Source organism: Chelonia mydas, chromosome 9 (assembly GCF_015237465.2).
Source record: "Chelonia mydas isolate rCheMyd1 chromosome 9, rCheMyd1.pri.v2, whole genome shotgun sequence".
NCBI lineage: Eukaryota > Metazoa > Chordata > Testudines > Cheloniidae > Chelonia > Chelonia mydas.
In genome coordinates, this window is record NC_057855.1 from 59860111 (window position 1) to 59871755 (window position 11645).

The 11645-nt window shown below is 51.0% G+C and overlaps 1 protein-coding gene across 2 annotated transcripts; it reads left to right on the top strand.

The window, feature by feature from the left end:
- The first annotated feature begins 623 nt into the window (after nucleotides 1-623).
- On the top strand, nucleotides 624-6226 carry PIN4 (peptidylprolyl cis/trans isomerase, NIMA-interacting 4). 2 transcript variants are annotated; one of them, XM_037909396.2, is made up of 4 exons: nucleotides 624-906; nucleotides 1147-1229; nucleotides 1814-1933; nucleotides 6050-6226. In XM_037909396.2, the coding sequence occupies exons 1-4, from the start codon at nucleotides 867-869 to the stop codon at nucleotides 6206-6208; spliced, it is 402 nt and encodes a 133-aa protein (XP_037765324.1). In that variant the 5' UTR covers nucleotides 624-866; the 3' UTR covers nucleotides 6209-6226. The 2 variants fall into 2 exon arrangements, with proteins under 2 accessions (XP_037765324.1, XP_037765323.1); XM_037909395.2 differs by having other exon boundaries at nucleotides 627-906; nucleotides 1144-1229.
- Nucleotides 6227-11645: the final 5419 nt, after the last annotated feature.

Sequence of the window (11645 nt, forward strand, 5' to 3'; positions counted from 1 at the left end):
GTCCCATGGAGGGGGAACGGAGGCTGGGTCCAGTCCCATGGGGGGAGAGGCAGAGAGGGGAAGGGCGCTGGCCGGGGTGCAGTCCCACGCGGGGGGGGGGGGGGAACGGGGGCTGGGGTCCAGTCCCATGTGGGGGGAGAGGCAGCAGGGAAAGGGCGCTGGCCGGGGTCCAGTCCCATGGGGGGGGAGGGGGAACGGGGGCTGGGTCCAGTCCCATGGGGGGAGAGGCAGCGGGGAAAGGGCGCTGGCTTGGGTCCAGTCCCGTGGGGGGGGAACGGGGGCTGGGTCCAGTCCCATGGGGGGAGGCAGAGAGGGGAAGGGCGCTGGCTTGGGTCCAGTCCCGTGGGGGGGGAACGGGGGCTGGGTCCAGTCCCATGGGCGGGGAGGCAGCGGGGAAAGGGCGTTAGCCGAGGGCCAGTCCCATGGCGGGGTAGGGTGACCAGATGAAACGGACAAAATATCGGGACAGGAGGAAACAAAACAAACAAAAAAAGCGCCCGGAGCGGCCACAGCCGCCGTGCCGGGACAAGGGGGCTCCCGACCGAGGGACAAAGAACTAACAGTCGGACCGGGAGGCCCGGTCGCCCTAGGCGGGCGGGGGAGGGGAGGGGAGGGGCGCTGGCCGGGGCCGGGGCCGGGGCCGGGGCGCTGTGGGAGCGAGCGGGGGTCTCGGGCGCTCCCCGCGACGGGGTCTGTGCCGCGACCCCGGCTCGCAGCCGTTCCCTGAGAAGAGCCGCCTCGCCGCCGCCAGGCACTTAGCGCGGACAGCCCGGGCTCGGGGCGCGCCGCGCTCGGCCGCCGGCTGGGGCCTGAGCGGGGCCCTCGCGCTCCCAGCAGCGTCGCGCGCGCGGCTCCTGGCTGAGGAGATGCCCCCCAAAGGGAAAAGCGGCGGGAAAAGAGGGAAGGGTGAGGCGGGGGGGGGGGGTGTAGCGCACCGGGGCGCCGGGAGGGGCGGGGGGCTGTCGTGTCCTGGTCGGGGGAGGGATAGAGGGGGATGGGGAGTCGCCCTGGTGGGGAGACCATCGCCCGTTCCCTCAGCCCAGGGCAGCCCGTGTCCTCGCTAGGCGGCCCCTGGTCTGTGGCAGACCCTGGAGCCACCCCAGGAGCCGCGCCCGGCTAATGACGGTCTGGTTTGTTCCCAAGGAGGAGCCGCTGGCGGCGCGAGCAGTGGGGAGAGGCAGGCCCCGGCCCCGGCCCCGGCCCCGAAGGGCGGCGGCAGCTCTGTGAAGGTGAGTGGGGCGTGGAGGGGTAGCGGGGCTATAGGCCCATCTCCCCAGCTGCCGCCTTCCGCCAAGCACGTGGTGTGCCCAGGCAGCACGAGGCACAGGCTGTGGGCGCCCAGGCAGGGGCTGGGGCTCGGCCTGGCTCCGGGGTTCAGGGGTTCGTGCCGGCCCACATGGCGGCAACCCTCGACTGCCCAGTAAGATCCAGGGGGGTGAAGATGCCTCTCAGAGGCAGCTGCTAAGTGCAGTCTGCCTGCGTGACAGGGCAGTGGGACTGGGTGCAGCGCTTGGGACTGGGCTGCTGCCAAGCTGGTGTGCCACTTGCAGCAGCAGGAGGCAGGCTGGGCAGAGGACGGCCTGGCTCTGCCCTGGCTGCTGTTTGGGACAGCAATTGAACTGAATGTCTTGGGCTGGAGGTGGGAAGCCCTCCAAGGGACTCAACTCTACAGTGGTGAGAAACACGCTGTGAGCTGCAGCAGTCAGGGCACAGTGGCACTGACAGGAGCCTATTCAATTAACTGCAGTAAAATGACTGTTTTGTAGGGAGCTGAGCCTCCAAAATGTAACTTCCCTCTGCTTTTGCATTCTAGGTTAGACACATCCTGTGTGAAAAGCACAGCAAAATCATGGAGGCCATGGAGAAACTGAAGTCTGGAGTGCGCTTCAGTGAAGTAGCCTCACAGTACAGTGAAGATAAAGCCAGACAAGGGGTACGTTTCACTGATTGTCAGGCTTGTGCTGACAGCTCTTAGGTGGACTACCTGATGTCAGGGAGGCACCATTGGCTAGTGTAGAGGTGGCCACACGGAGGCCTGTGAGCCACATGTGGCTTTTTTACAGTTAAAGTGTGGCTCATGACCCCCCCCCCGCCCCCCCCCCCCCTTCTCTGTCTACCAGACTGGGGCAGCGGGAGCTCAGGGCTTCTGCCTGTGGCAGAGTGGTGGGGCTAGAGGCTTCTGCCCTGCTGGGGGGCAGGGGGGTCTTGGGGCTTCATCCTTGCAGGAGGCACCTGCTGGGGCTGAAGCACCGGCAGGCACGCCCAGCTCTCGAACTTCGGAAGACTATCGTATGTGGCTCAGAGAGTCAGTAAATTTGGCCACCCCAATCTAGTCGTTAGCAGGAGACTGGGACTCTGGGAAATCTACCAAGTTCCATAGTACTTATAAGTGGTGTCATAGCACTTAGTGGATAAATGAGGTTGCATTGGGAAGTCTCTTATGGACTTTTTGGATCTCCTGCTCTTCCCCTTTCCTTGAAATAAGAGTCTTTGGGTGGGCCGTATTTCTCCACCTGCCCCATCAATCTGGTTTTGCAGGGAAATGCTCTGTCACAGAGGAGGGTGTTACAGTATGCACTCAAAGTACTTCAACTCCACATTAATCTGATCCTCTCAGGAAACTCAATCCATAGCCAGACCCCCTTGACAGAACACTAGCTCTAGCTTTTTACTCCTAGGGGAATTCATCACCAAAAAATTTAAAATTCTGCTCACAATATTTTAAAATTCTGCATATTTTATTTGTCAAAATAACACAATGTAATCACTCCAGTTTCAGTTATTTTAGTAATTTATTTCAAAATGCTTGTCAGCAAGTATGTCTAACAATACACAGAAAGGAGGAGTCATCCGGTGGCACCTTAAAGACTAACAGATTTATTTGGGCATAAGCTTTCGTGGGTAAAAAAACCCACTTCTTCAGATGCATGGAGTGGAAATTACAAATACAGGCATAAATATATATTGGCATATGAAGAGAAGGGAATTACCTTACAAGTGGAGAACCAATGTTGAAGACCAATTTAGTCAGGGTGGATGTTGTCCACTCCCAATAATTGATGAGGAGGTGTCAGTACCAAGAGAGGGAAGATTGCTTTTGTAGTGAGCCAGCCACTTCCAGTCCCTATTCACGCCCAAATTGATGGTGTTAAGTTTGCAAATGAATTGTAGCTCAGCAGTTTCTCTTTGAAGTCTGTTTCTGAAGTTTTTTTGTTGAAGAATGGCTACTTTTAAATCTGTTGTTGAGTGTCCAGAGAGATTGAAGTGTTCTTCTACTGGCTTTTGTATTTTACCATTCCTGAGATCTGATTTGTGTCCATTTATTCTTTTACATAGAGACTGTCCGGTTTGGCCAATGTACATGGCAGAGGGGCATTGCTGGCACATGATGGCATATATCACATTAGTAGATGTGCAGGTGAATGAGCTTCTGATGGTGTGGCTGGGTCCTATGATGGTGTCACTAGAGTAGATATGGGGACAGAGAAGGCAACGCAGGGATTGGTTCCTAGGTTAGTGTTTCTGTGGTGTGGTGTGTAGTTGCTGGTGAGTATTTGCTTCAGGTTGGGGGGCTGTCTGTAAGCGAGAATTGGTCTGCCTCCCAAGGCCTGTGAGAGTGAGGGATCGTTTGCAAACTTATCACCATCAATTTGGGCTTGAATAGGGACTGGGAGTGGCTGGCTCACTACAAAAGCGATTTTCCCTCTCTTGGTACTGACACCTCCTCATCAATTATTGGGAGTGGACAACATCCACCCTGACTAAATTGGCCTTCAACATTGGTTCTCCACTTGTAAGGTAACTCCCTTCTCTTCATATGCCAATATATGTTTATGCCTGTATTTGTAATTTCCACTCCATGCATCTGAAGAAGTGGAAATTACACGAAAGCTTATGCCCAAATAAATCTGTTAGTCTTTAAGGTGCCACCGGACTCCTCATTTTTTTTGTGGTTACAGACTAACACGGCTACCCCTCTGTATTCTAACAATACAGACAACAAAGATTCAGGAAGTGTTTTTGATGGGGTTAAATAAGCTGTTAATGCTCTAGGAAGACATCTGGAGTCGTGGATAGTTTTCTGAAAACATCTGCTTGATATGCAGCAGCAGTCAAAAAAGCTAACAATGTTAGGAACCATTAGGAAAGGGATAGATAGTAAATATCATAATGCCACAGTATAAATCCATGGTACGCCTACACCTTGAATATTGCATGCAATTCTGGTCATCCTAGCTCAAAAAAGATCATTAGAAATGGAAAAGGTCCAAACGACAAATTTGATTAGGGGTATGAAACAGCTTTCATATGAAGAGAGATTAAAAGGACAGACTGTACAGCTTGAAAAAGAGAGATTCCTGGGGGAATTCTGCGCAGTGCGCATGTACAGAATTCATGTTCCCTGCAGATTTCTTTGCTTCCGTGCAGAAAAGTGACTTCTGATGGAGAAACAAAGGGAAACCCACAAGAGCGGTCATGTGCCCTTCCCTGGCAGCACAGGCAGATTGGTTCGGGCGCCTGGAGCAGCTGGTAGAAACGTAAATCACCACTGGGACGGGGTCGGGAGGCTGTGCAGTCATGCATGTAAGAGGGAGAGAGACACTCTGTCCCTCTTGCTTGGTATTGCGGCACGTTCAGTGTGGAGAGGGAGGGCTCTGAGGTGTTTCTGAGGAGGTAGGTGTGAGGCAGAGCAGAATGTAGCAGCCTGCCTGCTTAGTGAATTGTTCCCATTGTCTTTGTGAATTCCCCCAGGAGTATAAAACAGGTGTAAAAGTTTTAAGGCTCCTTTACATTGCCAGAGTGGTGTAAAGGACAGTATGGCCTTATAAATGCTTAAGGTGCTTTAGTGACTAGAACTGGTCTAAATTTTTTGGATTGAAAAAAAATTCCTATTGCTGTTTGGTATTTACCTTCCTGGAAATGGTCAGTAGCCGATATAAATTGTGAATTTGAGTCCCCAGCCCTCACTTGCTCTTCAGTTGCCTATGATGTAACACTGACCATATGGCTGCATATATTTGTTGACTAATAACTAGAAATAAAGGGTCAAACCTAGCTACATTATTATTGGACAAAGGGGGTTTGGGGATTTCTTCCAGTGCTCCGCACTCCCGTTCTCCATCCATTGTAGTTTAAATAAATTACCAAAATAATTGAAACTGGCATGATTTTATTGCATTATTTTGACAAATGTGCAGAATTTTGTAGAACTTTAAAATATTGTAGAACTTTAAAATATTGTGTGCAGAATTTTAAATTTTTTGGTGCAGAATTTTTAATACTTTGGCACAGTATTCCTCCAGGAGTAAAGAGACAACTAAGGGGGGATATGATAAAGGTCTATACAATCATAAATGGTTTGGAGAAAGTGAGTAAGGAAGTGCTAAATGCCCCTTCACCTAAGAAGCTGGGTCACCCTATGAAATTAGCAGATAGCAGGTTTAAAACAAAAGGAACTACTTCTTGACACACTGCACAGTCAACCTGTGCTACTTGTTGCCAGGGGATGTTGTGAAGGCCATAACTAAATTTTAGAAAAGAGGTAGATAAGTTCATGGAGCATAGGTCCATTAGTGACTGTTAGCCAAGATGGCCAAGGATGCACCCATTTTGTGGGTGTCCCTAAGACTTTGATGCTGGGACTGGATGACAGAGAATGGATCATTGATAATTGCCCTGTTCTGTTCATTTCCTTGAAGCATCTGACATTGGCCACTGTTGGAAGACAGAACGCTGGGCTAGATGGACCATTGCTCTGACTCAGTTTAGCCATTCTTATGCTCTATTTTCTATAGGTTTTTGTTCTGAACACATTGCCATAGTATCTGATGATACTCTCATTCAACACACATCTGTGCAGTAGTAGACAGCTGCAAAGTTTAAGGTTCCAAGCACTGAATGGAAAAAGGTTATTTGTTCTTTAAAACCCTGTTTGTTGGATTTTTCTCTCTGCTTTATAGAAATGTTACGCACTCTGTCTCACAATGCAGCTCTGGGCATGTTTTGGAATGGGATACTCAGACCTGACCATTTTTGTTGACTCTTTCAGGGAGACTTGGGCTGGATGACCAGAGGTTCTATGGTGGGACCTTTCCAGGAAGCAGCATTTGCTTTGGCAGTCAGCAGTATGGACAAGCCAGTGTACACAGACCCTCCTGTCAAAACGAAGTTTGGATACCACATAATTATGGTTGAAGGGAGAAAATAAAATATAAAAAAGAGTGAAGCTGACACTTACTGTTCTATACAGTGAATAGGAACTTCCCAGCAGATTTGTTGTGGGAGTTGTTAGGGTTGGGGATATGTAGGACTCAGGATTTTGGACTGGCTTTTTAAATGGTTTGCACTAACAGGTGCCATAAATACCCAAGTATAAATCAGCTTAAGAGACTTGTATTAAACATCCTTTGGGTGAAGTGTCTGCGAGCCAGTGTTGCTATGATCACTAATTGGCCAGCCAAAGTGAGGCCCTACATTCAGTTTAATGGCATTTGTCTGTAAGGTGATAACTTTTAAAAACCACATCTGATCAATTCCAAAATGTCAGGGGATGTTCCAAGCATTAATAGGCAAAATCCTATTGATTTGGGTGAAAACCAGAAAAGCCTGATTTCAAGTCAAGGCCCCAGAGTGTCCATTTGGTACTGCAGGCAGAGGAAGCTCTCTGGCACCCTCTGCTGTTGCCCACATACATCACAAGCAGCAGTCACTAGACTCTAGTGGCTAGAGCATCACACACTTAATTACTTATGTAGGTAGAGCTGTATACCCTTTCTCCCAGCTCCCAACCAATCCCCCTCAGACCCTCCAGAGTGCACACTCCCCAGACCTGCATTGCACTTAGAGCTCAGCCTCCAGGAGCAATTAAATGTGCAACCCTCTTACAAACCCATATTTGTAATCTGTTTCCTATCTCTTGAATCTAATGTATAGAGTACTTTGTTAGTGCGTTGGCTGTTGCTTTAGCAACGTGCAAATGAGAAGCCAGCCATGTAGCTGTTGGTGCTGGGAATAGAAGCATATTTAAAGTTGTCACTTTGGCCACACTTTCAGACAGGCTTTGTGCATTATTGGAGGCAAGAGCTTAGGCGCAGGAGCTGTGAAAGGAGAGAAGACTGCCTTTCCAAAGGTTACATGTAGCAAAATATGTTAGACCCAGGCAGTCTGTCTTCCCTAACCTGGGTTTCTCAGGGGGAATTGAAATCTGGCCTCCCCTGAATTCAACCCCCAGAGATTCCACCACCAGCACTGTTCTTAAGAATAGAATGAGTCAGCACCTTTTGCATTCAGTATGACCTATTCCAGATGGGAAGTCATCTCAAGGCCCCACCTCACCACTGCTTGGTTTACAAAATATTTCACTCGGTTACTCAAGCTAGGAGGCCTAGTTGTGTACATGCCTAAGAGTCCTTGCTATTCACATCAATAACATTGTGAAGTAGTATGGCCACAATGCTTCTCACTAAGGTCATTCTCAGTGAGACAAGTGGTTCAGAAATGAGTAACACAAATTAACATAAAAACCATACAACTCTAGTTAACCAAGCTTAACTGAACATGGTGCTGAAACACTGGAAAGCAGGCCAGCTCAGTTGTGAGTAGCCTCTGCAGTGACAGGACCCCTTTGCATCTAGTTTGGCCTTTGAACTAGTTCTAATAGGGCAGATAGTAGCTGTTGATTGAAAGGTACTCCAAGAGATTTTTCAGCTGTTGAAGAACCATCTACAGCAGGGGTGGGCAAACTTTTTGGCCAGAGGGCCACAGTGGGGTTGCAAAACTGTACGGAGGGTCAGGTAGGGAAGGCTGTGCCTCCCCAAACAGCCTGGCCCTGCTCACTATCCGACCCCTCCCAATTCCCACTCCCTGACTGCCCCCCTCAGAACCCCCCACCCATCCAACCCCCCTGCTCCTTGTCCCTTGACTGCCCCCTCCCAGGACTCCACCCCCTGTCCAACCCCCCCTGCTCCCTGACTGTCCCAACCCCTATCCACACCTCTGCCCCCTGGGACTCCCATGCCTTTCCAACTGCCCCCTGTTCCCTGTCTCCTGATGGCCCCCCAGAACCTCCACCCCATCCAACCACCCTCTGACAGGCCCCCCCCAGGACTCCTACACCTATCCAACTGCTCCCTGTCTGCCCCCTGGCCCCAGCCCCTTTACAATGCCGCTCAGAGCAGCATGTCTGGCAGCTGCACTGCCCGGAGCCAGACACGCTGCTGCACTGCCCTGCAGGAGCATGCAGCCCTGCCACCCAGAGCACTGCCTGTGTGGCTGGGGGGGAGAGGGGCCAGTGGGGGAGGGGCCGGGGGCTAGCCTTCCCGGCCAGGAGCTCAAGGGCTGGGCAGAATGCTCCTGTGGGCCCGATGTGGCCTGCAGGCCATAGTATGCTCACCTCTGATCTACAGCTAACTGTTCTGCAATGGACCTGGGGAACACTTTCTGTTGAAGGAATGGTGACAAGATAGCGATGCAGCATCGGTGACTAGAGCAAAGCCACTGAAGAATGGGAAGGACAGAGGGTGGGCAGAGATGACAGTTTTGGCAACTGGAGTAGGGGTGTGATGGAAGCACATCAGATGCCTGTGGGAGGGTTTGGCAATTGGAGGCAGAGAAGTTTGGTTACTGTACTTCTGACACATGGTGGTTCCGACTCTTGTGTCCCACTGCCACAATGAACCTTTTCCATAACACAATAAGGGAGAGTGACCCTTTGCAATGTGGGACATGATTTTCCTCACACTGGCATCTCTGCATTGCCCCAGATGTCCCTTCTTCACTCCTTCCTTGCACAAAAGGAAAGAAACCAAGCACAGTTGGGCAGAGACGGCCTTGAGTGGTAGGAAAGTACCAGAGTGGAGCAGTGCAATTCATTGCTGTCAGGACACAGTGGCTCTGCTTGGTGCTTAGATGGCATAGTAGTAATCTTGGATTGCATGGAATAGACAGCCATCTCAAGCCAGAAGGGCATAGATGAGCGAGAAGTAGCTAGCACCTGCCCCCACAACCACATGCCAGATTTTGATCTCCAACCCACACCCGTAATTTCCACTGAAGGTGCAGGAATTGTCCACATGTTCCAGGGCAGAATTTGGGCCACATTATTTAATACGGGAGATGGGTTAGATAGTACCTGTGTGCTTATGATACTAAGTGTGCAGCTAGCTGGCTCTACCACTGACTTGTGTAGTTAGGACAAGCTATTTGTGCACCTCTAAGAACCAGGATGGTTATACTTACCACAGACATGCAGGAAGCAGGGCTGTACAGCAGTGGTTCTCCACAAGGGGTACACATACCCCTAGAGCAGGGGTTGGCAACCTTTCAGAAGTGGTGTGCCAAGTCTTCATTTATTCACTTTAATTTAAGTTTTCGTGTGCCAGTAATACATTTTAACATTTTTTAGGAGTCCTCTATAAGTCCATATATTATATAACTAAACTATTGTCATATGTAAAGTAAACAAGGTTTTCAAAATGTTTAAGAAGCTTCATTTAAAATTAAATTAAAATGCTGATCTTATGCCGCCGGCCCGCTCAGCCTGCTGCCGGCCTGGGGTTCCGTTCACCCAGGCCGGCAGCAGACTGAGTGGGGCCCGTGGCCTCGACCCCGGCTGGCAAGGGACTGGCAACCAGAACCCCAGACTGGCAGCGGGCTGAGGGGGGCCAGCAGCCGGGACCCCAGACCGGCAGTGGGCTGAGCAGCTCAGCCCACTGCCGGTCTGGGATCCCGGCCCTGCCTACATAGAGTGGGTATCTACCTTCTCCCTGGTTCTAGCCCATTCTCTTCCTCTCTCTCCGCACTGAGCACAGGACTGGGGGTGAAGGAGCAGGCTGGGGGTTGGGGTGTAGGGCCTGGCCAAGACCTATAATGAGGGAGGAGGCCCAGGGTTGGGGCAGGAGGTTTGGGTGTGGAGTGCTTACCTGGGCAGCTCCCATTTGGTGCAAGAGCTTGTTTGGTGCTCAGGGTGGGGGTTGGAATGTGGGGGCTGCAAGAGTCAGGGCATGGGGTGTGGAGGGTGCAGGAGTCAGGGCAGAGAGCTGGGGGCATTTGAGGGGGTGCAGGAGTCAGGGCGCGGGGGGGCTGGCTATGTGTGTGGGGTGCTGGAGTCAGGGCTGGGGTCGTGGGAGGTGCAGGGGTCAGGGCAGGGGGCATGGGCTAGGGTCATGGGGGTGATCCCAGCCCACTGCCCAGAGCGGCTCACAGCAGGGGGCTGGAGGGGATATGCCCTGATTCCACCCCCCTTCCCCAAAGCCCCGTCCCTACCTCTTCTCCACCTCCTCCCTGAAGCAGGGAGTGCTTGGCTCCGCTTCTCCCCCTCCCTCGCAAGGGCCATCAGCTGAACAAGGGCAGGGAGGGAGAGAAGGAGGGGCAAGAACCCAGCATACTAGGGGAAGAGGCAGGGGAAGGGGGACCTTGCATGCCCTGCAGCAGTAGCCCGCAGAACCAAGCTTCTTCACCCTGTCCCCATGGGGTCGCGGGGTGGGGGAGAAGAGCGGGCTGGGACGCGCAGAATTTTTAATGGCACGCTGCTGGCTGCCGGGGTCCTGGCTGCCAGCCCCCCTCAGCACACTGCTGGCCTGGGTTTGGCAGCAGGCTGAGCGGGGCCAGCACCGAGGACACAGCAGGCAGCCGCGTGCCATTAAAAATCGGCTCATGTGCAGTCTTTGGCAAGCGTGCCATAGGTTACCGACCCCTGCCCTAGAGGTACACAGTTCTTCCAGGGGGTACATCAATTCATATAGATATTTGCCTAGTTTTATAACAGGCTACATAAGAAGCACTAGCAAAATCAGTACAAAGAAATTTCATATAGACAATGACTTGTTTATACTGCTCTACATACTATACACTGAAATGTAAGTACAATATTTATATTCCAATTACTTTGTTTTATAATTATATGGTGGAAATGAGAAAGTAAGCAATTTTTAAGTAACACCATGCTGTGACACTTCTGTCTTTTTAGGTCTGATTTTGTAAGCAAGTAGTTTTTAATTGAGGTGAAACTTGAGGTATGCAAGACAAATCAGACTCCTGAAAGGGGTACAATAGTCTGGAAAGGTTGAGAGCCACTGCTGTACAGCACTTCTCTTAGGAAACGAGGACATCCAGAACCTAGCTAAATTTCTTTGTCAATGCTCCAGAGTCAGAAACTGGGTCAGACTGGAAATAAGGTGTAATTTTTAGCCATTTGGAACAATTTACCAAGGGTCATGGATTCGCCATCACTGACAATATTTAAATCAACATTGGATGTTTTTCTAGAAGATCTGCTCTAGGAATTGTTTCGGGGAAGGTCTATGGCCTGTGTTATACAGGAGATCAGAGCAGAACATCATAATGGTCCCTGCTGGCCTTGGAATCTATGAAACTGGCAACCAAGCTTAGGACATCCTTGTGCCTAGTTTTCAGAGACTGATCATCAAGATGCATAGCTACTCACTATCTCTGGCAAAAGTCACAGACCTATTGTGTCACAGCACAAGACAACTACAAATGCAGTCCACACAAGTGAAATTTAAGTTAACTCCTGCTTGGATGTTGGGCTGGTCTGTCTAAGCAAAGGCTGAAAACTGGGCTATGGCCCATGCCCCTATAAATGTGTTAGTCTCTAAGATGCCACAAGGACTCCTTGTTTTTATTCC

Excerpts from the sequence above, each read along its gene's own strand:
- PIN4 (XM_037909395.2), top strand. The coding sequence starts at position 867 with ATGCCCCCCAAAGGGAAAAGCGGCGGGAAAAGAGGGAAGG. Across the intron at positions 1,230-1,813 it reads GCGGCGGCAGCTCTGTGAAG|GTTAGACACATCCTGTGTGA; the intron begins GTGAGTGGGGCG and ends TTTGCATTCTAG. Across the intron at positions 1,934-6,049 it reads AAGATAAAGCCAGACAAGGG|GGAGACTTGGGCTGGATGAC; the intron begins GTACGTTTCACT and ends TGACTCTTTCAG.